A 25,552-nucleotide genomic window follows, 5' to 3' on the forward strand; every position below is an offset into this window, starting at 1 on the left:
TGCAGCTGAGCAGGAGGAGAAAGTTGTTTGGGGTGAGGCTGCTGGAGGCCTGGAGCAGGCTGCCCAGAGAGGCTGTGGAGCCTCCTGGTGTGGAGAGCTTCCAACCCCTCCTGGGCACTGTGCCCCTGGGCATTGTGCTGGGGGTGCCCTGCTGGGGCAGGGGCTTGGGCTGGGGGATCCCCAGGGGTCCCTCCCAGCCCTCCCCACACTGGGATCCTGGCATTCCTGTGCTGCCTTCCCCAGGGATCATTCTCCAGCCCTCCTCTCTCTCCTCCTCCAGCCCCACAGCTCAGGCTGCTTCTTCCCCAGTGCCTTGGCCAAGGCCAAGCTGAGCCTCCTGCTCCGGGGGGGTTTGAGCACTGGATTTAGTCTTCCACAGAGGAAAAGCTCCCAGGGGCAAGCAGCCTGGGGGGACAGTGGGGAGTTCAAGTGGTTCCTCTCCCACCTTGTGCCCTTCCTGCTCTGCAGGTCCCTGCTCTCCCCTGCCAGCTGCTGCTGGCCAGCACAGCCCTTGCCAACCCCTCTGCTTTGCCCTCCCCCTGCCTCGAGTTTCCTGCCAGCAGCCCCTGGGGCACTGAGCTCTGGGCTGGCTTCCAGCCTCAGCCTCCTGGGCATGGCCTGAGGGCTGCCTTGAGCACACAGTGGGCTGCTCAGCAGGGCCTGGGGGTCGTCCCTTGGCCCTTTCCCGGGGTGCCCCCCAGCCAGGGCTGCTTTGAAGGTGGCTCTCCAGCACCTCTGGGCAGCACCCAGCTGCTGCTGGGGCTCCAGAGGTTCAGGCTGCTTCTGGGAGGTCCTTGGGCAGGGGAACTTCACTGTCAGCAGGGACTTGCTGCCTGCCCTAGCTCAGGAGCTGCTTCAGCTCCAAGGATGGAGGAGCAGCCTTGGGCTGCAGTGGCTGAAACTCCCCATGGCTGCCCTGGGTGAGAGCTTGGTTGAACCATGGCAGGGGGGTTGGAACAGGTTGCCCAGGGAGGTGGTGGAAGCCTCCTGCTGCTGCCTGGAGGTGTTTGCAGCCAGGCTGGAGGTGGCTGTGAGCAAGCTGCTGTGGTGTGAGGTGTCCCTGCCCATGGCAGGGGCTTGGAGCTGCCTGAGCCCTGAGCTCCCTCCCAGCCCCTATGAAACCTGCTGTGATTTGAGACCAACTGTGCTCCATGCAAGCGAGCAGTGAAGGCTGCAGTGCTCTGCAGTGCTCTGCAGCCAAGCCAACCCCTCCTCTGCTCTGTCCCCACAGGGGCTGTGTCACTGCACCCACGTTTCACTTCGATGTCCCTGGCCTGCACTTCGGGGAGGTCTCCTTTGGTGAGTGTGGCCTGGCCATGGGGCACAGCCCCAGGGCTCTGTGCAGCCCCAGAATGCAGCCTCAGAGCCCCCAGCACTCCTGGCCCCTCAGAGCAGCCTGCAGGGTGTTCAAGCAGGGCTGCAGGGTGCCTGGGCAGCATCTTGCCATCGTGAGATCAAAGAGGACCCAAGGAATAGGCTCCAGGGGGACCTTAGAGCAGCCTGCCAGGACCTGGAGGGGGCTACAGGAGGGATGGAGAGAGACTGCTCCCCAAGGCCTGCAGGGCCAGGCCCAGGGGCAATGGCTTCAGAGCAGATTGGGATTGGATGTGAGGAACAAGCTCTTTACTCTGTGTGTGGTGGAACACTGGCACAGGCTGCCCAGGGAGGTGGTTGGGATCCATTCCAGGTGAGGCTGGAGAGGGCTCTGGGCAGCCAGTCCCAGCTGGGGCTGTCCCCTGCTGGGGGTAGGGGCTGGGGCTGGCTGAGCTCTGGAGCTCCCTTCCAACCCAAGCCAGCCTATGATTCCATGGCTCCATGACTCCACGACTGGAACCTCAGTGCCTCCTGGTGTCCCCCAGAGCCTGTTCAGCCCCAGGCTCCCAGCCCTTGGCAGCAGGGTGGCTGTGGAAGTGCCAGGAGGGCCCAGGGGATGGGTTTGCAGGAGCAGAGAGCTGAAGCCATGGGGCAGCCCAGAGCTGCTGGGGGTAAATGTGGCTGTGGCCAGGCTTGGAGAGCATTTCCCCACCTGAGCTGTGCTGTCAGATGTTAGGGGGTGCTGTGGGGCCTCTCCTTGACACCTGCCAGGTAATGTGGCCCAGGAACAGCTCTGCAGCAGGCAGTGGTGACCTTAGTCATAGAACCCCAGTGCTGGGAGGGACCCCAAGGCTCAGCCAGCTCCATGGGCATGGCATGGCCATGGGCAGGGACACCTCACCCCACAGCAGGTTGCTCACAGCCACCTCCAGCCTGGCTGCAAACACCTCCAGGCATCAGCAGGAGGCTTCCACCACCTCCCTGGGCAGCCTGGGCCAGGCTCTCACCCCCTCAGTGCTGGGCTGCTTGTCCTTGCCCAGCAGGAGCACAGCTCTGCTGCCAGCACCAGGAGCAGGCTGTGGTTCTTCTGCTGAGGCTCACAGAAGGCTTTTTGCTGAGGTGCTCTCAAGTGACCTTGGGAAACCAGGCCTGGGTGGATTGAAGGTCAGCCTGGCCAGGATCCCTCTGATGGACTTCCTAGAACTGCTGAGCTTTGCTGAGCTGCAGCCTATGCAGGCTGGAGAGGAGAAGGCTCCAGGGAGACCTTCTGGTGGCCTTGCAGGAGCTGCAGGAAAGCTGGGGAGGGACTTTGGAGGGGGTGAGGGAGGGACAGGACTGGGGGGATGGAGCAAAAGGAGAAGTGGGGAGCTGGAGATTGGCTGTGAGGAAGAAGTTGTTGGCCAGGAGGGTGGTGAGAGGCACCTGGCACCCCCAAGGCCTTCTCCTGCAGGCTGCTCTCAGCCACTCCTGCCCCAGCCTGGCTCTGGGCTTGGCACTGCCCTCAGCCAGCTGCAGGACCTTGCCCTTGGCCTTGAGGAGCTTGGCTGGGGCTGAGCTCTGCAGCCTGCCCCAGGCTGTCCTTGGCTGTGTGCTCTCCCCTAGGCTTCCCTCACAGCCTCTCCTGCCGCCTCACCAACTCCTCCCTGGTGCCCATGGCCTTCGCCCTGCGCGTGCCCGGGGATGGCACAGCCGAGCCCAGCCTGCCCAGCACCGCCCTGCTGCTGGACCCCAGCCACCCAGCCTGGGGGGGCAGAGCCCAGGGGCACCCCAGGGAGTTCAGCATCAGCCCTGGCAGAGGCACCATCCGCCCCCTGAGCTTCGTGGACATCCAGGTAGGGAGCAGTGGGGCGGAGGGGCTGCGGCAGCCGGGGCTGAGGCTGCCCTGCTCTGCGGGAGGCCTTCAGTGCTGCTGGCTGGGAGGGGCCATGGCACTCAGCACCACGCCTGCATGGCTCTGCAACACCTTTGAGATCATCCAGCCCAAGCCTGAGCCCAGCCCTGCCAGGGCACCACCACCCATGGCCCTCAGCAGCACAGCTCCAGGGCTTTGAGGCCCCTCCAGGGATGGAGACTCCACCAGGGCCCTGGGCAGCCTGGGCCAGGCCTGGGCAACCCTTCTGAAGGAGACCCAAAGCTGGGCAGCTGTTGGCTGGGGGGCTCTGGGGGTTCTTGGAGGAGCTTCCCTTTGCTGCTGCAGCCAGAAGCTGCAGCTTGTGCCCCGCAGGCTGAAGGACAGAAGGCAACTCCTCAGTCGGTGCCAGCTGCTTAGGGTGATGCTGTGCTGGAGGATGAAGGCTGAGGACAGCAGGGGGCAGCCCCAAAGCGCAGGAAGCAGCTGACTGCTCCCCCTGGTCTTAGACCTCCTCTCCTGCTGCTGCTTGCATTCACCTCACCCAGCTCCTGGAGCTGTCCAAGGGCTGTCCCAAAGCAGCTGCTGCCCAGAGCCCCTTGGTGCTCCCCCAGCCTGTGCTCTGCCCCTGGAGCAGCAGCAGAGCTGTGGCCAAGGCCTCCCTGTGCTCCCCCCGGCATGAGGTGGGGAGGGAGGTGCTGAAGTGCTTTGCTCTCCCCCCAGGTCACTCTGTGCTCCAACACTGTGGGCCCCTACGAGCTGGCTCTGGTGCTGGATGTGGATGGTGTGGGCCAGGAGCTGTTCTCGCTGCCCCTCACAGCCAGGTACAGGCCTCCTCCTTGCAGCTCCTCAGCTCCCCTCATGGAATCTCAGAGCTGCCAGGGATGGAAAGGACCTCAGGGCTCAGCACCACTGCCTGGGCAGCCTGGGCCAGGCCTGCACAACCCTTGTGGGGAAGGAATTGTTCCTCATGGCCAACCCAAACCTGCCCTGGGGCAGCCTGAGGCCATTTCCTCTTGTCCTGTTGCTTGCTCCTTGGGAGCAGAGCCCAACCTCAGTGCAGTCTCCTCCCAGGGAGCTGCAGAGAGCAAGGAGGTCTCCCTCAGCCTCCTCTGCTCCACACCAAACCCCCCCCAGCTCCCTCAGCTGCTCCTCCCCAGACCCTTCAGCAGCTTCCTGGGACCATTGGGAGGGTCCTTGCAAACCTCCCGGGGCAAAGTTGCCTTTCAGGGAGCTCTGGGCCAGGGCTCCATGCTCTGGTTGGGCACTTGGCAGCCTCTGGGCTGCACTCTCAGGGCTTCCCTTCCTTTACAAGAGGCTGTGGAGTCCAGAGGAGGTCCAGAGGTGTTCAGTGCCTGTGTGACAGTGACAGATGCAGCAGGACAGCCTGGGAGGGGATCTGCTGGAGAGCAGCCCCCAGGAGAAGGAGCTGGGAGTGCTGCTGGGCAGCAAGGGCTGCAGGGCACAGCAATGAGCCCTGGGGGCCAGGAAGGCCAAGGGGGTCCTGGGGGGCACTCAGCAGAGTGTGGCCAGCAGGGCCAGGGAGCTTCTCCTCCCCCTCTGCTCTGCCCTGCCCTGGGGAGGCCACAGCTGGCAGACTGCCTCCAGCTCTGGGCTCCCCAGCTCCAGAGGGACAGGGATCTGCTGCAGAGAGGCCAAGGGAGGGCTCCAAGGCTGCTGAAGGGACTGCAGCACTGCCTGGGCAGGAGAGGCTGAGAGCCCTGGGGGGGTGCAGTGTGCAGAGGAGAAGGCTGAGAGGGATCTGAGCAATGTCTCTCCAGAGCTGAGGGCTGGGGGGCAGGAAGGGAGGCACAGGGCCAGGCTCTGCTCACTGTGCCCTGGGGGAGCACAAGAGGCAAGGGCTGGAAACTGCAGCCCAGGAGCTTCCAGCTCAGCAGGAGGAAGAACTTCTTGGCTGGGAGGCTGCCAGAGGCCTGGAGCAGGCTGCCCAGACAGGTTGTGGAGTCTCCTGCTCTGGAGCCTTCCCAGCCCTGGCTGGATGTGTTCCTGTGCCCCTGGGCTGGGCTCTGTGCTCCTGCTCTGGCAGGGGCTGGCACTGGGAGCTCTCCGGAGGTCCCTTCCTGCCCCTGGCACCCTGGGAGCTGTGGGCCTGTGTCCTGCTCCCTGCCATGGCAGGTGAGGAGCAGGGCTGCCCTGTGCTCTGCCAGTGTCTCCACTGCCTTTGGCCATCTCTGTGCCCAGGTGTGTGGTGCCTGCTCTCTCTGTGCCCAGCCCTGTGGTGCCCTTTGGCCGCTGCTACCTGCAGCTCCCTGCCCGGCGCCTGCTGACCCTGCTGAACGCCAGCGACCTGCCCGGCTGCTATGGGCTGCTGCCTCAGGTACCCCTGCCCCCAGCTGCCAGCCAGGGCTTTGCCTGGGACAAAAGGGCTTTGCATGGGACCTTGGGTGGTGGCCAGTGGCAGCTCAAGGTTTGCTGGGGACCAGGGACCCGACCTCGGGCAGCAGGTGGATGGAAACCTTCCTGAGTGTCGACTCAGGCAGCAGGTTCAGCCCTTGGGAAGCAGTTTCTGCCCTGGGCTCTGGGTGCTGCCATGCAGGAGAGCTCAGGGGGCTGTGAAAAGCTGCTCTGCCAGCCCAGGAGGGGCAGCTTGTGGCTGCTGCAGCTGCTGCAGGCCATCCCAGGCTTGCCTCTTGTTTTGTGCCGCTCAGCTTCCTCTTAGAGATGCAAAAACCTGAGTGTGAGCTGCTGCTGTGGGGGAGCTGGAACCTTCCTCAGAGGTCACTGCTGTCAAGTTTGGTTCCTGGCTGGAAAGCAGCCCTGAGGGGAAGGACTTGGGGGTGCTGGGGGTGCAGAGCTGGAGAGCAGCCAGCACTGAGCACTGCCAGCCCAGCCCCAGCCATGCCCTGGGCTGAGCCCCAGCAGGGTGGGCAGCAGGGGCAGGGAGGGGATTCTGCCCCTCTGCTGTGCTCTGCTGAGCCCTCCCTGCAGTGCTGGGGCAGCTCTGGAGCCCTCAGCACAGACAGGGACCTGCTGGAGCAGGGCAGAGGAGGCCACAGCAGTGCTGGCAGGGCTGGAAGGGCTCTGCTGTGAGGCCAGGCTGAGAGAGTTGGGCTTGGGCAGCCTGGAGAAGAGAAGGCTCCAGGGAGAGCTCCTGGTGGCCTTCAGTGCTCTGAGAGCCTCTCAGAGAGCTGGGGACAGAGGCTGGGGCAGGGCCACTTGTGCCAGGCCAAGGGAGATGGTTTGGACTGCAAGAGGGAGATGGAGAGTGGAGAGAAGGAGAAATGTTGTAGCCTGAGGGTGGAGAGAGCCTGGCCCAGGCTGCCCTGGGAGCTGGGAGCTGCCCCATGCTGGCAGCAGTGCAGGTGAGGTTTTTGACTGGGAGCAAGCTGCTGTGGCTGGAGATGTCCCTGGTGCCTTCAGGGGGCTGCAGTGGCTGAGCCTGTAGGGTCCCTTCAGCTGATGCTGTCTGTGCCTCTGAGTGACCCTTGATGCTCTCAGCAGCATCCCCCAGGCAGGAGGCTGCTGCAGAGGGCTTGGAGCTGCCCTGGCTCCCTGTGGCCCTTGAGCCCTGAACCAAAGCCAGGCAGAGCTGCCAGGCAGGCAGGAGAGAGGAAGAGGCTTCCCTGGGCACTCACTGCAAGGGAGACTGGAGGGGGGAATCAGCTTCTGCTGGGCTGGGAGCCCCTGGGGCTGGGTGGCACTGCCCCAAGCTGAGGCAGCTCCCTTCCCACCCCTCCCATTCCCTGCTTCTGCCCTTTCCAGGCACCCCAGGAGGATGCTGCTGTGCTCTACTCCAGCCCTGTGCCCTGTGGCATTATTGAAGCTCACAGCTCTGTGGAGGTGCCCCTGAGCCTGGCAGCCCAGGTGCCAGGGGAGCAGGACACTGTGGCCCACGTGGCGGTGTTTGGGTGCCCAGATGCGCCCCTGGTGAGTGCTGGGGCAGAGGTCTGCTCTGTGCCACTGCAGACAGAGGGAGCTGGAGCCCAGGGCTGCTGTGGACAAGGGAAAGAAGGGACCCCTGGCCCAGGGGGAAGGGAGGAGGGGAAGTGCTGCCCTCTTGGCTGGGGAGCCAAGGCCTGGAGCTGGTGGAGCCCACAGGGATTCCTACAGTGATGGAAGTGTTTTGCTCATCCCTGCTGAAGCATCTGCTCTGCCCTGCTCAGACCACATCTGGAGAGCTGTGGCCAGCCCTGGGCTCCCCAGGGGAGGGAGGGGGGAAAGGGAACTACTGGAGAGGGTCCAAGAGAGGCTCAGAGGATGATGAAGGGATTGGAACATCTGTGTGAGGAGGAGAGGCTGAGAGCCCTGGGGGGGTGCAGTGTGCAGAGGAGAAGGCTGAGAGGGATCTGAGCAATGTCTCTCCAGAGCTGAGGGCTGGGGGGCAGGAAGGTGCCAGGCTCTGTGGGGTGGTGCCCAGGGCCAGGCCAAGGGGCAGAGGACACAAACTGGCACCCAGGAGGAGAAAGTTGTTTGTTGTGAGGCTGCTGGAGCCTGGAGCAGGCTGCCCAGAGAGGTTGTGGAGTCTCCTGGTGTGGAGAGCTTCCAACCCCCCTGGGTGTGTTCCTGGATGCCCTGCTCTGGCTGCTCTGCTCTGACAGGGGGCTTGGGCTGGGGGAGCTCCAGAGGTCCCTTCCAGCCCTCCTCATGCTGGGCTGCTCCTGAAAGCTGTTGGCATTCAGGCAGGCTCACAGGCAGCAGTGCTGTGCCCTGAGCTGCAGCCAGCAGCACATTTCCCCTGCTGAAACTTTCATTTCCGACCTCATTAAGTTGGGGAGCAGCTGGCTGCAAGGCCTTGGCAGCTCCCAGAGCAGAGGATGGCAGAAGGATTCCTGGGGCCCCCCAGGAAGCAAGGCTGACATTTGGGGAAGCACTGCCAGGGAGTTAATCTTTCATTAACAGGAAGGGAAAGGATGCTGCTAAATGCCTTGGATGCCTCTCAAGCTGCCAGGCCAGCCCCAGGGGCAGCCCTGAGGTGTGGCAGAGAGGTCACAGATCCACAGTCATGGACTGGGGGGGATGGAGCAAAACAAGGAGTGGGGAGCTGGAGATTGGCTGTGAGGAAGAAGTTGTTGGGCAGGAGGGTGGTGAGAGCCTGGCCCAGGCTGCCCAGGGAGGTGGTGGAAGCCTCCTACTGATGCCTGGAGGTGTTTGCAGCCAGGCTGGAGGTGGCTGTGAGCAAGCTGCTGTGGGGTGAGGTGTCCCTGCCCATGGCAGGGGCTTGGAGCTGGCTGAGCCTTGGGCTCCCTTCCAGCCCTGACCCTTCCATGATTCTCTGATCCTCCCTCCAGCCCTGCTCTGCCTCCTGGCCTCCTGCTGAGCAGACAGAGCAAGAGGAAGCCCAGAGGCAGGAGCCTGGAGGAGCAGAGTCCTCCTGGAGGAGCAGAGTCCTCCTGCAGCTGCTGGCATGCCTGAGGCCTTTGCAGCTGAAGGCTGCTGCTGGCCTCACTCTCCTGAAGGCAGCCCAGGGCCCCAGTGGCCTCCTTGGCCACCAGGGCACATTGCTGGCACCTGGGGAGCTCACTGCCCCCCAGCACCTCCAGGTCCTTCTCTGTTGAGCTACTCCATGCTGAGCTTCTCCTCCAGCTCTGCTTCAGGCTGGAGAGCAAAACTCCCTCTGCAGTTTGCTCATCCCAGGAGGTTCCCAGCAGGAGTCAAGGGAGAAGTGGTGCAGAGGCTCAGGGAAGGGGTTGGGCTGGGAGGGACCTCAGAGACTATCCAGCTCCAGCCCCCTGCCATGGGCAGGGACCTCTCCCCCCAGCCCAGGCTGCTCAAGGCCTCATCCAGCCTGGTCCTCAGCACCTCCAGGCAGGGGGCAGCCACAGCCTCCCTGGGCAGCCTGTGCCAGGCTCTCCCCAGCACGGTCCAGAGCTGAAAGTGCTGCTGGGATGCTGGGATCAAGAATGGACCCTGCTCCTCCTGGAGCAGCAGGATCAGCCCACAGCATGGACCAGAGCTCCCCAGCTGCAGGGCCAGCCTGGGCTGCCTCTCAAGGGGTGGCTCTGGGGAGTGCCCAGAAGCAGGAGCCAGGGAGGGTGGTTTGGGGCAAACCTGAGCAGGCAGCAGGGCTGGGGGCAGGCACAGGGCAGAGGAAGGAGAGCTGCTGGGGGGGCAAGCAGGCTGGGGGCAGCCTGGTTTCTGACCCCCTGACCACAGGAACTCTCAGGTGGGGTCCTTCAGCCCCCACTCTTGTCCCCAGGCCTCCTGCTCCGGGCTTAACACACTGGAGGCTGCCCCAGCCCCACTCATCCCCTGCCCAGGAGCTCCCTAAGGGCTGCCCCAGCTTTCCCTGCTGTGTTTTTGGGTGTCTTTCCCTTCATTTCCTCTCTTCCCCTTGCTTGCTGGAGCAGGAGATCCACTTGGTGAGCCTTGGAGAGGGCCCAGTTGTCTCTGTGCACCCCAGCAGGATCCACTTTGGCAGCATCCAAGTTCTGCAGGAGGCCTCCAGGAGCCTGCAGCTCTGCAATCAGAGCCCAATCCCTGCACCCTTCAGGGCACAGGTGGTGAGTCCCTGGGGAGGGGGGGAGGCTTCCATGGGGGATATCTGCTCCCTAGCAGCCTGCAGCTTGGGTGTCAGGTGGAGCTTTTCCACCTGGCTGCCTGGGAGAGCAAGTAAGGTGTGTGCCAGCAGCACATGGCAGGAGGAGCCTGGCTCTGGGGACAGCTGCAGCCTGGCAGGCTGGGAAGGGCTCAGCACAGGACTCCCCTGCTGGCTCTGGGAGCTGATTCCAGTGCCTGGCTGTGCCCAGGGGGAAACATTTCCTGCTGGAGCTCAGTGGGATTCTGCCCAGCAGGAACTTGTCCCCAGCAGCCCTTGGATCAAGGGAGTCTCCCTCCTGCTGGCTCCCTGGTGCTGAGGGTCCTGGGATGCAAACTGCTGTATTCAGAATCACTAAGGCTGGAAGAGACCTCAAAGATCATCGAGTCTGTCACCACAGACCTCCTGACTAGAGTAGGGAGGACACTACTGCCTGCTGCAGGCTTGAACTCATGACCTTCCCTCTAAGGGTCTGATGCACTACTCCTGCTGAGCTTCCTTTTGGCTTTCAGGGAGGGCAGAGAATTAGCTCAGCAAGCTGAGATCAATCCTTTGGTGACAAACTGCACTTGGGGGTCACCTGGAGTGGCCTGGGGTGGCCTGGAGTGACCTCCTGCACAGGCTGCCCTCTGCCCCTCTCCTCTCCACTGGATGTGTGGAGTCTGTGCATAGAATCACAGAATGGGGTTGGGCTGGGAGGGGCCTCAGAGCTCAGCCAGCTCCAGCCCCCTGCCATGGGCAGGGACCCTCCCCCCAGCCCAGGCTGAGCACCCCCAGGCAGGAGGCAGCCACAGCCTCCCTGGGCAGTCTGTGCCAGGCTCTCCCCAGCCTCACTGCCAACAATTTCTTCCTGGGAGCTGTCCCATGCCTGGCACCCAGGCAGAGCTGCCAGGCAGGCAGGAGAGAGGAAGAGGCTTCCCTGGGCACTCACTGCAAGGGAGACTGGAGGGGGGAATCAGCTTCTGCTGGGCTGGGAGCCCCTGGGGCTGGGTGGCACTGCCCCAAGCTGAGGCTGGCCCTGCTCAGTGCAGGGGGGTTGGACTGGATGCCCTTTGGAGGTCCCTTCCACCCCAACCCCCTCTGTGATTCTAATCACAGACCCCCAGAGCTGGCAGGGTTGGAAGGGGCCGCAAGGCTCAGGCAGCTCCAAGCCCCTGCCATGGGCAGGGACACCTCACCCCACAGCAGGTTGCTCACAGCCACCTCCAGCCTGGCTGCAAACACCTCCAGGGCTCCTGGCATCAGTGAGCCAGAGGCAGTGCCCAGCCAGGGGGAAGGTGCTTGCAGGGGGCCTCTGTGGTGAGGTGTTGGGTGGTAGGTTGGGCTGCATGATCAGGAAGGGCTTTTCCAACCTGCTCGGTTCTGTGTCCTGTGATCCTCGGTCCTGTCCCCAGCCTCACTGGGGCCTCCCCTCCTGCCCCAGGCTGCCAAAGGCTCCTGCTGGAGGGTGGAACCCAGCCAGGGAGTGATCCCCCCCGAGGGAGAGCTCTCTGTGGCCGTCATAGCCAGGCTGGCAGACACGGAGCTGTGCCAGGCCGAGGTACAGCTGCTGGTGGAGCACAGCCCTGGCTGTGCCATCCCCGTGCAGGCGCTGGGCGTGGGCAGCACCATCGGCACGGACAGGCCCCTGGCGCCGGAGCTCCGCCTGGGCACTCGCTTCAGGTAGGTCCCCCCCGGGCTGCCTGGCGGCAGCAGGAGGCTCTGCACCACCCAGGGGGAGAGCCTGGCACAGGCTGCCCGGGGAGCTGGTGGAGGCTGTCTCGCTCCAGGGAAAGAGCCTCAGCGCTTTTGAATGTTCCCTGTTGTGAAATGAGAGGCACAAGGGAGGCCACGCACCAACAGGCAGGCTATTGAGTACACAAATAAAGTGGAAATCAGAAGGGGAGAGAGAAAATAGAGAGGGAGAGAGAGAAGAGGAAAGGAATTATGTTACCCCTCACCCCCCCGAGGCAGTTTGAGTCTGTGGAGGAAAGGTGCTGCAGGAGGTGTTGGGTTTGGAGAGGAAGGCTGCTGAGGCTTGGGCTGGAGAAGAGCTGTGGTCCTCTGGGCAGCCTCTTCAGCTCCACGAGTTGCAGCAGGCGCAACTTAGGACAGGGAGAGAGGCTTCAGTCTGCTTCTCCCAGGCTCCACGGCCTCTTCTCTGGAGCGGCATTGTCCCGGGCTTTGCCTACTCAATGGCATGGTCCTTCTCCTGTGTGCCCCTGCGGCCCCGCCCCCCCGGCCCTGCGGCCCCGCCCCCCGGCCCGGCGGCCCCGCCCCCCCGGCCCTGCGGCCCCGCCCCCCGGCCCTGCGGCCCCGGCCCCGCCCCCCGCGGCCCCGCCCCTCCCGGCCCCACCGCCCCGGCCCGGCGGCCCCGCCCCTCCCGGCCCCACCGCCCCGGCCCTGCGGCCCCGCCCCCCGGCCCCGGCCCTGCGGCCCCGGCCCCGCCCCCCCGCCCCCCCGCCCCGCCGGCCCCGCCGGCCCCGCCCCTGCGGCCCCTCTGCTGTGTGTCCAAGCATTGTCCCTCAGGAGTTCAGGGGCCAGGGGATCACTCTCAGGCAAGTATCCAGGTATCGTTCCCCAGGAGATCTTTCTGTGCATTCCTGTGTGTTTGGGCAGGGCTCTGGATGAGGGGGGGGGCCCTCTGCCTCCTGGGTCCCCACCTACCTGCCCCCACGCTCATGACACATCAGGGGCCAGGTGGTGAATCCATTGTCTCCCCATCCTCCCTTCCCGGGGACCTGGATGGGTGGAGATCATCTTGTCTCATGCATATTCCCGAAGGGGGCCTCAGGCCATTGTTAGGGCAGCTGTGGGCCAGTGATCGATGTTATCTTTGCACCTCCCAGGGGCTCTGCCCAACACACACCAGCTGCTGTCTGGGCAAGCAGCAAGTGATGTTATCTTTGTCACACAAGGAGTTTAGTCTCTCACAAGGCTCCATCCCTGCAGCCCTTCCAGCTCAGCCTGGCTGTGTCCCTGGGCAGCCTGCTGCAGCTGGAGCTGTCCCTGCTGCCTGCAGGGCTTGGCCAGGAGGCCCTTGGGGGCTCCCTGCCAGCCCAGTGCCAGCTGGGAAGCTGTGAATGGTTTTCCAAGGTGCTTCCCAGTGCCCAACCACCTAACCCTGCTCCAGCTCCAAACCATTGCCCCTGGGCCTAGCCCCACAGCCCCTTCTGAGCAGTCCCTCCCCAGCCTGCCTGCAACTGCCCTGCAGCTCTGCAGCTGCAGCCCTGAGCTCTGCCTGCAGCCTTCTCTCCTGCAGGCTGCACAGCCCCAGCTCTCCCAGCCTGGCCCCAGGGCAGAGGTTCTGCAGCCCTCTGAGCATCTCTGGGGCCTCCTCTGGACCTTCTCCAGGAGGTGTTAAGTGCCCCAGAGGAGCTGGAGCTGCTCTGCGCACGCAGCAGGGAGAGCCTCTTGGCGGAGCTCCTCCTCGCTGCATGCGGGCAGAGGATGCCAAGCACAAGGCGGAGCAGCTGCCGGCCGCCGAGCAGCCCGGGGGCAGCCGGGGTCTGGCTCGGGGCGAGGCGGAAGCCTTCCGAGGCGGTCGCCCAGCCAGGCGCCGGGGCAGGGCAGCCCCCGGCAGGGCCCCCGGGGCCGGGCGACGGCAGCTGCCCTGCCGCTTCCCCCGCAGCCCGGTTCCGAGCCGCTACAGCTTCAGGACCGGCAGCCGGGGCCGCCGCGGCCGGCAGCTCCTCTGGAGCGCGGGAGGCTGCTCCCTGCCCGCCCGGCGGCGGCGGCCGGCAGCCCGCAGCGGCAGCACCGAGGACAGAGCCTCCCGCGGCGCCGCCGCCGCCCCCCCGGGCCGCCCCCTGCGGCCGCCGAGCATGGAGCTGCGCCCGGGCCAGAGCGCCGAGGTGCCGCTGGAAGGCTGCTCCCCGGCTCCCCAGGTGAGGTCTGCCCCCAAAGGGCTGAGCCGGCCCCCGGCAGATCGCTGCCGCTGCGGGCAGCAGGGGGGATCCTGCCCCTGGGCTCTGCTCTGCCCCCACCCCCAGCCCTGCCTCCAGCCCTGCTGGCCCCAGCAGGAGGAGGCCACAGAGCTGTGGAGGGAGGCCAGGGGAGGCCACAGAGATGCTGCCAGGGCTGGAGCAGCTCTGCTGGGAGCACAGCTGAGGGAGCTGGGGCTGTGCAGCCTGAGAGGAGAAGGCTCCAGGGGGACCTCAGAGCTGCTGCCAGGACCTGAAGGGATCCTGCAGGGAGGCTGCAGAGAGACTTTGGCTGAGGGGGTCTGGAGCCAGGCCAGGGGGGAAGGGTTTGGAGCTGAGGCAGAGCAGGGTCAGAGTGGAGCTGAGGCAGAAGTTCTCCAGCAGGAGGGAGCTGAGGCTCTGGCCCAGGCTGCCCAGGGAGGCTGTGGCTGCCTCCTGCCTGGGGGTGCTCCAGGCCAGGCTGGGTGAGGCCTTGGGCAGCCTGGGCCTGTTGCAGATGTCCCTGCTGCTGCAGGGGAGGTTGGGTATCCTTCCAAGATGCCTTTCAGCCCAAGCCCTTCCAGGATTCTCCATGGTTTGAAGCTACCCTAAAGGTCTAAGCACAGCCAGCAGGAAAGCAGAGTCCTGGTGTGGGCACAGAGCCTTCCCCTGGCACACAAGCCACAGCCTGCCACTGATGCAGCACTCAGCTACCCCAACACCTACCTGGCTCTGCCAGAGCAGCAGGGCAGGGGCAGCCTGGCCAAGGAGTAGCCCCTGAGGGGAGGGATCCCACGCAGGCTCTGCTGCTTCCTCTGCTGTCAGGAGATGTCTGCACTGCCCCAGCATCAGCTACACACTTCCCCTCTGAGCTGCTCACCAAAGCCCAATCCAAGTCACCAGGAGGTGCCAGAGGCCTCCAAGCAGAGCCTGCAGCTCCACTGCCCCTTCCTTCCTTGCTCCAGGTCTTGAGCAGCTGAGCCTAGCTGAGAGCTGTCCCTGCCCATGGTAGGGCTTGGAGTAGAAGATCTCACAGAACCCCAGGGCTGGAAGGGACCCGAAGGCTCAGCCAGCTCCAAGCCCCTGCCATGGGCAGGGACACCTCACACTAGATCTGGCTGGCCAGAGCCTCAGCTCCTGGAAGGCCACCAGAAGGTCTCCCTGGAGCCTTCTCCTCTGCAGCCTGCACAACCCCAACTCTCTCAGGCTGTGCTCAGAGCAGCTCCAGCCCTCTGCTCAGCCTCCTGGTCCTACTCTGGACACACTTCTCAGAGGTCCCTTCCAACCTAAACCATTCTCTGGTTCTCCTGCAGCCCCCTGGCAAATGTTTGCCTGGGAACATGAGCAAGAACCTGTTTGAAGGCCCCCAGTTCCCTTGGCTGCCTCAGCTTCTTCCCTTGCTGGCCACCCTCACTTGCTGAGGGCTGCTTTAGTGTTTCCATAGCTACCAGCAGCCCAAACCTCTGCCACCCAAGCAGGGCTGGAGGCAGCTGCTGCTTTGGCAGGTGCCAAGGTGCCACATGGTGAGGCAGGAGGGAAGTGCAGAGGGAGGAAGTGCCCAGCCTGGGAGCAGAGGCAGAAAGGACCTTGGGAGGGCAGGATTGCTGGGGGGTAGGGGAAAGCAGTGAGTCAAAGCTGCTGTGAGGACAGACAGTGCCTGGAGCTGCAGCATTTCCCCTCTGCAGGCAGAGATGGGCAGAGGCCCTGCCTGGCACCGAGTGCTGGGGAGAGCAGGGGGCCCCAGCCTGGCAGCTCTGCTGGTCAGTGCTGCTCACACCCCTGGGGAGCTGTCCCCAGGGATCACTGCCACTGGCACCGTGCCCTGTGCCAAGGTTGCCAGAGCAGCTTGCCCCAGGCTCTCAGTCAGCCCTGCTGTGCCAAGGTCATGCCAGCCCCCTGCCTTGGGTCACTGGGGCTGCCCCTCCCTGCAGCCTGCTTTCCAGGGCACTGCAGCTCTGCAGGGGAGCGTAACCACCCCTGGAACCATCCCAGGGCAGGCTGTCAGGGGCTGAGAGCAGCCTGCTCTGGCTGCAGAGTGCAGGGAGCTTGGGCTGGGGCAGCTTGGAAGGACTCTTCCAGCCTCAAGCTCTGGCTTCTCCCTGCAGGTGGTGAGAGAGCAGCTGCTGTGCCATGCTGGGGTGGGCAGGGAGGCCAGGAGGACCCAGGTCATGCAGGTGGCCAAAAGCTGCCAGTTCATTGCCCCAGCCCTGCAGATGTCCTCCACAGCAGTGACCTTCAGGGTGGAGAAGGTGAGGCCCTGGCCTGCAGCCCTGGCTGCACCTGGAGGCTGTGCAGGGGAAAAGCTTCTCCCAGGTCCAGGAATCACAGACCCCCAGGGCTGGCAGGGACCCCAAGGCTCAGCCAGCCCCAAGCCCCTGCCATGGGCAGGGACACCTCACCCCACAGCAGGTTGCTCACAGCCACCTCCAGCCTGGCTGCAAACACCTCCAGGCATCAGCAGGAGGCTTCCACCACCTCCCTGGGCAGCCTGGGCCAGGCTCTCACCACCCTCCTGCCCAACAACTTCTTCCTCACAGCCAATCTCCAGCTCCCCACTGCTCCTTATGCTCCATTCCCCCCCAGGCCTGTCCCTCCCTCACCCCCTCCAAAGTCCCTCCCCAGCTTTCCTGCAGCCCCCTGCAGCTCCTGGAAGGCCACCAGAAGGTCTCCCTGGAGCCTTCTCCTCTGCAGCCTGCACAACCCCAACTCTCTCAGGTTGCCCAGGGAGGCCTGAGGGGCTCTTTGTGAAGCTGTTTCTTGGCCCAGCAGGGATGGCAGCGTTTTGCAAGTCAAAGGGAGCTGAGTGCTCCCTGGGGGCTGAAGGGTTTGCAGCGCAGCAGGAGGGGAAGCTGCTCTGTGGCTTCTGGAGGTTGTTTCTAACTCCTCTCCCATCTTTGCAGGGCCCAAGTGATGTCCTGCGGCCTCAGTACCAGCCTCTCTCCTTGAAGAACATCTGCTCCCTCCCCCTCAGCATCACCCTGGCCTTGGAGCAGCCCTTCTCAGTCTGTGATGTGGCTCTGCAGCCCCTCCCGGCTCAGGTGAGCAGCCCTGGGGCTGCTGCTGGCTGTGCAGGGAGCAGCCTGGAGGTTGCCTTCCTGCAGTAGGCAGCAGGGGCCCGGCCTGAGCTCAGTCAGGTGTGGAGCAAGCTGCTGGAGGAAAGGAGATCTCTCTGCTTTGGGAATGGAGCCAGGGAGTTGGGTTTGGTTGGAAGAGACCTTGCAGACCACCAGGGCCAGCTGAGCCTTGAGGTCCCATCCAGCCCTGGCAGCTCTGGGCTCTGTTTCATGCTGGCAGCCCTTGGGTGCTGGATGCTCTTCATCTCATCTTCATCTTGCAGCCCCAGAAGCTGGAGGCAGGGCAGGACCTTCACCTCTGCATCAGCTTTAACCCTGCTCATGAGGAGGGTTTGAGCTCCTGGAGAGTGCAGCAGGCTCTGAGGATCCAGTTCCTGGAGCACCCTCAGGAGGAGCAGCTCCTGGTGCAGGGAGAGGTCTTCTTCCCCAACCTGCACTTCCAGACCATGGCTGTGGACTTTGGCTGCATCCTGAACAGCACTGAAGCTCTGCAGAGCCTGGAGATGACCAACTGCAGTCCACTGCCTGTCCACTACTGCTGGCTGCTGCTGCCACCCAGGGGCAGGTAAGGGCCACCCCTGCCCTCTCCTTCAGCCCTTCCCCTTGCTGCTGCCTGCTTGTGCTGTGCCAAGCCCAAGGTTGGTTCCCTGGGCCCTGACCAATTCCTTTTACCCTGCCCTCCTGGGCATGGAACCCAGCTCCAGGTGGGGAGGCTCAGATTGGCTGTGAGAAAGAAGTTGTTGGGCAGGAGGGTGGTGAGAGCCTGGCCCAGGCTGCCCAGGGAGGTGGTGGAAGCCTCCTGCTGATGGCTGGAGGTGTTTGCAGCCAGGCTGGAGGTGGCTGTGAGCAACCTGCTGTGGTGTGAGGTGTCCCTGCCCATGGCCCTGCTGGGGCACTGGGACAAGCAGGGACCAGCTGGGACCTCTCTGCCTCCCCTGCCAGCTTTGCCAGCTCAGTGCTAAGAGCCTGCACAGGCACTGCCCCCAGAGCACTGCCCCCAGCTCTGGGCTCCCAGCTCAGGAGGGACAGGGAGCTGCTGGGCAGAGCCCAGGGCAGGCTGCAGAGCTGCTGAGGGGCCTGGAGCAGCTCTGGGAGCAGCAGAGGCTGAGAGCCCTGGGGCTGAGAGCCTGGAGCAGAGCAGCCCCAGAGGGCAGCTGAGCAATGCTCAGCAAGAGCTAAAGGAGCTGTGGGGGGCAAGAGGCTGGGGCCAGGCTCTGCCCAGGGGTGCCCAGGGCCAGGCCAAGGGGCAGAGGGCACAGACTGGCACCCAGGAGGAGAAAGTTGTTTGGGGTGAGGCTGCTGGAGGCCTGGAGCAGGCTGCCCAGAGAGGTTGTGGAGCCTCCTGGGGTGGAGAGCTTCCAACCCCCCCTGGGCACTGTGCCCCTGGGCATTGTGCTGGGGGTGCCCTGCTGGAGCAGGGGGGTTGGGCTGGGGGAGCTCCAGGGGTCCCTTCCAAGCCAGCCCTGCTGGCTCCTGGGGCTCTCTGTGCTCCTGGCCCAGCCTCTTCAGCTGCTTTGCTGCAGCACTTTCTGCTGGCTCTGGGAGGCAAGGCTGGGCTGGGAAACTGCCTTGGCAGAGCTTTGTGGCCTGGGGCTGGCATCACCTTGGAGAAGTTTTCACCTCCCCTCCTGCAGGTCCCAGCCACAGAGCAGCAGCTGAGAGGCTCCCAGTGCCCCAGCAGGCTGTGCTGCAGCCATGGGGGCTGGGCTGGGGAGCACTGAACACCCAGGGGAGCAGAGCCAGGCAGTGCTGGGCTGTGGTCTCCAAGCAGCCAAGAGCAACCTTGTAGGCATGCTGGAGAGCATCTTGGGAACAGCAGCTCCTCCCAGCCTGCCCTCTCTGCACAGTGCCCAAAGAGTCTGCTCTGGGCAGCTCTAATTGGAGCAGCAAATGGTTTTTCCATCCTGCCCTGGGAGCAGGGTCAAGCCTGGGGCACTGGGGTGCTGCTGCTCCACAGCACTGAGAGCATCAATCAGCAGCTCTGGGGGGGATCTGGGGTCTGCCTCAGGGGAGATGACCTGCTGGGAATCAGCTGTGGCTGTGGGGAGGCCTTGGAGCAGAGGAGCTGTGCCTGGGGAAGCTGATTCACAGCTGGGTCCTGGCAAGGGACAAGAAGTCCTTCCCTTGGTCTTTCTTGATGGGTGGCACCTTCAAGGGCAGAGGAACATCTGCAAGGGCAGCTGGTGGGAGGAGGGCAGGGAAGGAAGGGGCAGTGGAGCTGCAGGTTCTGCTTGGAGGCCACCTTTAGGGTAGCTTCAAACCATGGAAAATCCTGGAAGGGCTTGGGCTGAAAGGCATCTTGGAAGGATATCCAACCTCCCCTGCAGCAGCAGGGACATCTGCAACAGGCCCAGGCTGCCCAAGGCCTCACCCAGCGTGGCCTGGAACACCCCCAGGCAGGAGGCAGCCACAGCCTCCCTGGGCAGCCTGGGCCAGAGCCTCAGCTCCCTCCTGCTGGAGAACTTCTGCCTCAGCTCCACTCTGACCCTGCTCTGCCTCAGCTCCAAACCCTTCCCCCCTGGCCTGGCTCCAGACCCCCTCAGCCAAAGTCTCTCTGCAGCCTCCCTGCAGGATCCCTTCAGGCCCTGGCAGCAGCTCTGAGGTCCCCCTGGAGCCTTCTCCTCCCCAGGCTGCACACCCCCAGCTCCCTCAGCTGTGCTCCCAGCAGAGCTGCTCCAGCCCTGGCAGCATCTCTGTGGCCTCCCCTGGCCTCCCTCCACAGCTCTGTGGCCTCCTCCTGCTGGGGACAGCAGAGCTGGAGGCAGGGCTGGGGGTGGGGGCAGAGCAGAGCCCAGGGGCAGGATCCCCCCTGCTGCCCTCTGCCCACCCTGCTCTGGCTGCAGCCAGCACCCAGCTGCCTGAGGGCTGCAGGAGGCTCTGCTGGCTCCTGGGGAGGTCCCTCCTGGGCATCTGATCTCTGCTGCTGTGCCCTATGATAACCTGAGCAGAGCTCCTGCCTTGGAGGGAGGTTTGTTTCCCCCCATGGCTGTGGCTGTGCCTGGGGGCTGCCCCTGCAGGGAGCTGGCAGTGGGAGCAGGCAGCCTCAGCACTGTTGGGGTCTTGTGTTCAGTGCCCTGGGTGGTGGCTTCTGCTCCTCTCCCTGCTGCTGGCAGTGGCTCAGGGAGCTCAGGCATCCCTGGTGGGGTTTGAGGTGACAGCTGTGGTGGTAGTGCTGGCTCTGCCCCTGGCTGAGCCCCACACATCCTGTATGCACCTTCCCCTGCTGGGGCTGCAAGCTGCTCTGCTCTGGGAGGTGGCTGTGGGAAGCTCTGTCCCCAGCAGGCACAGAAAGCAGGAGGCAGCCTGAGAGACCTTGGGGGAGGGCCCAGAGGCTGGGCATGGAGGCTGGCAGGAGGTGGCAGCCCCAGGTGCCACAGCAAGGAGCTGCTGGGGCAGGTCCCTGCTCACAGGGAGGTTCCCTTACAGGTGCAGCCTCCCAGCTCCCAAATCCTTCACCCAGGCCCCAGCAGCACAGGAGGAGGAAGCCAGCTCGGAGTGCCCAGCATCTACAGGGAGCTGTGCCAGCGAGGGAGGTGCCCAGGAGCCAGCCCAAGGGCTGGCAGCAGCAGAGGATCCTGCCCAGGAGCCAGCCCAAAGGCTGGCAGCAGCAGAGGATCCTGCCCAGGAGCCAGCCCAAGGGCTGGCAGCAGCAGAGGATCCTGCCCAGGAGCCAGCAGATGACAGCCTGGAAGCAAAGGTAGAGCTTCTGGAGTGCACCTCCCAGTTGGGCACCAGGAGCACCTGGAACCCCACCCAGCCTGGGGGAGGGTTGGGAAGAGACCCCTGGAGCTCCCCCAGCCCAACCCCCCTGCTCCAGCAGGGCACCCCCAGCACAATGCCCAGGGGCACAGTGCCCAGGGGGGGGTTGGAAGCTCTCCACACCAGGAGGCTCCACAACCTCCCTGGGCAGCCTGCTCCAGGCCTCCAGCAGCCTCACCCCAAACAACTTTCTCCTCCTGGGTGCCAGTCTGTGCCCTCTGCCCCTTGGCCTGGCCCTGGGCACCCCTGAGCAGAGCCTGGCCCCAGCCTCTTGCCCCCCACAGCTCCTTTAGCTCTTGCTGAGCATTGCTCAGCTGCCCTCTGGGGCTGCTCTGCTCCAGGCTCTCAGCCCCAGGGCTCTCAGCCTCTGCTGCTCCCAGAGCTGCTCCAGGCCCCTCAGCAGCTCTGCAGCCTGCCCTGGGCTCTGCCCAGCAGCTCCCTGTCCCTCCTGAGCTGGGAGCCCAGAGCTGGACTCCTGCCCCCAGCTTGGTGTTGTCTGCAAACTTACTGGTGGTGGACTCCCATCTCCTCATGCAGATCATCAATCAGGCTGGAGAGGAGAAGGCTCCAGGGAGACCTTCTGGTGGCCTTGCAGGAGCTGCAGGGAGCTGCAGGAAAGCTGGGGAGGGACTTTGGAGGGGGTGAGGGAGGGACAGGCCTGGGGGTGCTGGAGCAAAAGGAGAAGTGGGGAGCTGGAGATTGGCTGTGAGGAAGAAGTTGTTGGGCAGGAGGGTGGTGAGAGCCTGGCCCAGGCTGCTCAGGGAGGTGGTGGAAGCCTCCTGCTGATGCCTGGAGGTGTTTGCAGCCAGGCTGGAGGTGGCTGTGAGCAACCTGCTGTGGGGTGAGGTGTCCCTGCCCATGGCAGGGGCTTGGAGCTGGCTGAGCCTTGGGCTCCCTGCCAGCCCTGCCAGCCCTGGGGTTCAATACAGACACTAAGTAGAGGCCACTCCAACCACATCTGCACTTTCTCCCAGGGCCTTGGCAGCTCTTCTGCCTTCCCCTCCATGCTGATCCTCTTCTCCCCTCCTCCCCCTCTGCCCTCCCCCCGCAGGTGTTCGATGTGCTGCCCCTGCACGGAGTGCTGCAGCCAGGCCACAGCCAGCAGGTCACCTTCAGCTTCTTTGGCCACCCCAACGTTGTGGCCTCTGCCACAGCCCTCTGCAGGGTGCAGGGAGGCCCCAGCTACCAGCTCAGCCTCCGTGGGGAGGCCTCACTCATCAGCTACCTGCTGGAGCCCAGGGAGCTGGACGTGGGGCCGCAGGTACTGCAGGGCTCCCCTGGGCTGCAGCTCTGGCTGCTGGGGGCTGCACCCTGGCCCCATGGGCTGCAGGCACAGCCTCTGAGTGAGGCATTCACCTGCAAGGAAGGCTCTGTGAGGAGCAGGGAGTGCCTCTGGGGTCAGGGTGAGTGGCCCTGGCCTGCCAGGGGGCTGCTTTGGGTGGGCTGGGACTGCAGTGCTGTGAGGCAGCCAGGTGCAGGCTGAGCTGAAGGCCAGGCTGGGGTCACCCTTTCAGCATTGCCTTATACAGCAAGGCTCTGGAGGGGCTGGGAGGGGTCCAGAGCAGGGCCAGGAGGCTGAGCAGAGGGCTGGAGCTGCTCTGAGCACAGCCTGAGAGAGTTGGGGTTGTGCAGGCTGCAGAGGAGAAGGCTCCAGGGAGAGCTTCTGGTGGCCTTCCAGGAGCTGCAGGGGGCTGCAGGAAAGCTGGGGAGGGACTTTGGAGGGGGTGAGGGAGGGACAGGACTGGGGGGGATGGAGCAAAACAGCTTCCAGCCCCTCCAGAGCCTTCCTGGCACAGAGGCTGCAGAGCTGGGCACAGAGCTGCAGCTGTGGGCTCAGCAGAGTGGAGCAGAGAGGCAGAATCCCCTCCCTGGCCCTGCTGGCCACACTTCTGCTGCTGCAGCCCAGGCTCTGCTTGGCTCTCTGGGCTGCAAGTGCTCCCTGCTGGCTGCTGCTGAGCCTCTCCTCCCCCAGCACCCCCAAGGCCTTTGATCCAGGGCTGCTCTCAGCCAGCCCCTGAGGCTGTGGCTGTGGCTTTGAGTAGCACCAAGCTGTTGCCAGCAGCCCTGAGAGGATTCTTTGCTCCTCTGGAGCTGGGAGCAGCCTCAGCAGCTCTGCTGTGCCCTTGGTGTGGAGGCAGAGTGGAGCTGCTGGGACAGATGGCCCAGGAGCAATGAGGGTGGGCTTGGCACAGCCCCCACCCCCCGTGCTGGCTGGCAGAGCAGCTGCCAAAGCTCTGCTCCCCCTGCCTGGGGCAGCTGGGGGGAAATGAGGGACTCCCTGGAGGTGGCACTGGGTTGCCCTTGTGGCAGCCTCATCCCTGGGGCTGTTTGCAGCCAGGCTGGAGGTGGCTGTGAGCCTCCAGCCCTTTGCCTCTCCTCTGCTGCTCTGCTCTTGTCCCAGTGCCAACTGCAAGAGGTGCCCAGTGCCAGGCCTGTGGCTAACTGCCCTCTCCTCTCTCCTCTCTGCAGCTGTGTGATGTGGTCATGGAGGCAGAGGTGACCCTGCAGAACTGTGGGAAGCTGCCCTTCACCTTTGTGGTGCTGAGCCCCAGCAGGGCCTCTGCCCACAGCCCCCTGCCTGGTGTGCCCCTGGTGGTGCCCAGCACGGTGAGAACAGGGGCAGGGAGGCACAAGGGAATGACCCTGGCCTTGTGCCAGGCTGCCAGGGAGGAGGTTGGAGGGGAAAAACAGGGGGAGGAAAGCAGGAAAGGAGAGGAAAACCCCGGGGCTGTGAGCTGGAGGTGCTGAGGGTGCTCTGCAAGGTCCTTTCCACCCCAACCCATTCCCTGCTTCCATGATCCCAGCCTGGGTGCAGGGCCCTGAGCTGCAGCTGCTCTCTCCCAGGGGCAGAGCAAGCCAAAGGGCTTCCAGCTGCTGCCAGGGCCCCTGGGGGTCAGCTGTGGGCAGTGCCCCTGGGCTGGGCTGTGGGCAGTGCCCCTGGGGGTCAGCTGTGGGCAGTGCCCCTGGGCTGGGCTGTGGGCAGTGCCCCGGGGCTGGGCTGTGGGCAGTGCCCCTGGGGGTCAGCTGTGGGCAGTGCCCCGGGGCCAGGCTGTGGGCAGTGCCCCTGGGGGTCAGCTGTGGGCAGTGCCCCTGGGCTGGGTTGTGGGCAGTGCCCCTGGGGGTCAGCTGTGGGCAGTGCCCCTGGGCTGGGCTGTGGGCAGTGCCCCTGGGGGTCAGCTGTGGGCAGTGCCCCGGGGCTGGGCTGTGGGCAGTGCCCCTGGTCTGGGCTGTGGGCAGTGCCTCTGGGCTGGGCTGTGGGCAGTGCCCCTGGGGGTCAGCTGTGGGCAGTGCCCCAGGGGGTCAGCTGTGGGCAGTGCCCCTGGTCTGGGCTGTGGGCAGTGCCTCTGGGCTGGGCTGTGGGCAGTGCCCCTGGGGGTCAGCTGTGGGCAGTGCCCCGGGGGGTCAGCTGTGGGCAGTGCCCCTGGGGGTCAGCTGTGGGCAGTGCCCCGGGGCTGGGCTGTGGGCAGTGCCCCTGGTCTGGGCTGTGGGCAGTGCCTCTGGGCTGGGCTGTGGGCAGTGCCCCAGGGGGTCAGCTGTGGGCAGTGCCCCAGGGGGTCAGCTGTGGGCAGTGCCCCAGGGCTGGGCTGTGGGCAGTGCCCCTGGGCTGGGCTGTGGGCAGTGCCCCTGGGGGTCAGCTGTGGGCAGTGCCTCTGGGGGTCAGCTGTGGGCAGTGCCCCGGGGCTGGGCTGTGGGCAGTGCCCCTGGTCTGGGCTGTGGGCAGTGCCCCTGGGCTGTGCTGTGGGCAGTGCCTCTGGGGGTCAGCTGTGGGCAGTGCCCCAGGGCTGGGCTGTGGGCAGTGCCTCTGGGCTGGGCTGTGGGCAGTGCCCCTGGGGGTCAGCTGTGGGCAGTGCCTCTGGGCTGGGCTGTGGGCAGTGCCCCTGGGCTGGGCTGTGGGCAGTGCCTCTGGGCTGGGCTGTGGGCAGTGCCCCTGGGCTGGGCTGTGGGCAGTGCCTCTGGGCTGGGCTGTGGGCAGTGCCCCTGGGCTGGGCTGTGGGCAGTGCCTCTGGGGGTCAGCTGTGGGCAGTGCCCCAGGGCTGGGCTGTGGGCAGTGCCTCTGGGCTGGGCTGTGGGCAGCGCCCCTGGGGGTCAGCTGTGGGCAGTGCCCCTGGGGGTCAGCTGTGGGCAGTGCCCCGGGGCTGGGCTGTGGGCAGTGCCCCTGGGGGTCAGCTGTGGGCAGTGCCCCTGGGCTGGGCTGTGGGCAGTGCCCCTGGGGGTCAGCTGTGGGCAGTGCCCCGGGGCTGGGCTGTGGGCAGTGCCCCTGGTCTGGGCTGTGGGCAGTGCCTCTGGGCTGGGCTGTGGGCAGTGCCCCTGGGGGTCAGCTGTGGGCAGTGCCCCAGGGGGTCAGCTGTGGGCAGTGCCCCTGGTCTGGGCTGTGGGCAGTGCCTCTGGGCTGGGCTGTGGGCAGTGCCCCTGGGGGTCAGCTGTGGGCAGTGCCCCAGGGGGTCAGCTGTGGGCAGTGCCCCTGGGGGTCAGCTGTGGGCAGTGCCCCGGGGCTGGGCTGTGGGCAGTGCCCCTGGTCTGGGCTGTGGGCAGTGCCTCTGGGCTGGGCTGTGGGCAGTGCCCCAGGGGGTCAGCTGTGGGCAGTGCCCCAGGGGGTCAGCTGTGGGCAGTGCCCCAGGGCTGGGCTGTGGGCAGTGCCCCTGGGCTGGGCTGTGGGCAGTGCCTCTGGGGGTCAGCTGTGGGCAGTGCCCCAGGGCTGGGCTGTGGGCAGTGCCTCTGGGCTGGGCTGTGGGCAGTGCCCCTGGGGGTCAGCTGTGGGCAGTGCCTCTGGGCTGGGCTGTGGGCAGTGCCTCTGGGCTGGGCTGTGGGCAGTGCCCCTGGTCTGGGCTGTGGGCAGTGCCCCTGGTCTGGGCTGTGGGCAGTGCCCTGGGGCCGGGCTGTGGGCAGTGCCCCTGGGGGTCAGCTGTGGGCAGTGCCCCGGGGCTGGGCTGTGGGCAGTGCCTCTGGGCTGGGCTGTGGGCAGTGCCCCGGGGCTGGGCTGTGGGCAGTGCCCCTGGTCTGGGCTGTGGGCAGTGCCCCGGGGCTGGGCTGTGGGCAGTGCCTCTGGGCTGGGCTGTGGGCAGTGCCCCGGGGCTGGGCTGTGGGCAGTGCCCCTGGTCTGGGCTGTGGGCAGTGCCCCTGGGCTGTGCTGTGGGCAGTGCCCCTGGGCTGGGCTGTGGGCAGTGCCCCTGGGGGTCAG

At 65.4% G+C, this 25,552-nt stretch overlaps 1 protein-coding gene across 1 annotated transcript in view; it reads left to right on the top strand.

The window, feature by feature from the left end:
• Positions 1-25,552, top strand: part of HYDIN (HYDIN axonemal central pair apparatus protein) — a 130,497-nt gene that overhangs the window by 42,680 nt on the left and 62,265 nt on the right. The window contains exons 13-26 of the mRNA XM_068168409.1: positions 1,232-1,299; positions 2,917-3,146; positions 3,887-3,987; positions 5,366-5,501; positions 6,887-7,233; positions 9,528-9,624; positions 11,083-11,321; positions 13,012-13,525; positions 15,646-15,789; positions 16,441-16,578; positions 16,878-17,179; positions 20,041-20,311; positions 21,425-21,634; positions 22,843-22,980. Of these exons, the coding sequence (XP_068024510.1) occupies positions 1,232-1,299; positions 2,917-3,146; positions 3,887-3,987; positions 5,366-5,501; positions 6,887-7,233; positions 9,528-9,624; positions 11,083-11,321; positions 13,012-13,525; positions 15,646-15,789; positions 16,441-16,578; positions 16,878-17,179; positions 20,041-20,311; positions 21,425-21,634; positions 22,843-22,980 (2,935 nt within the window). The remainder of the gene's footprint in view (positions 1-1,231; positions 1,300-2,916; positions 3,147-3,886; positions 3,988-5,365; positions 5,502-6,886; positions 7,234-9,527; positions 9,625-11,082; positions 11,322-13,011; positions 13,526-15,645; positions 15,790-16,440; positions 16,579-16,877; positions 17,180-20,040; positions 20,312-21,424; positions 21,635-22,842; positions 22,981-25,552) is intronic.

This window comes from Melanerpes formicivorus, unplaced genomic scaffold (assembly GCF_026170545.1).
Source record: "Melanerpes formicivorus ecotype bairdi unplaced genomic scaffold, bMelFor1.0.p_v2 SCAF_137, whole genome shotgun sequence".
NCBI lineage: Eukaryota > Metazoa > Chordata > Aves > Piciformes > Picidae > Melanerpes > Melanerpes formicivorus.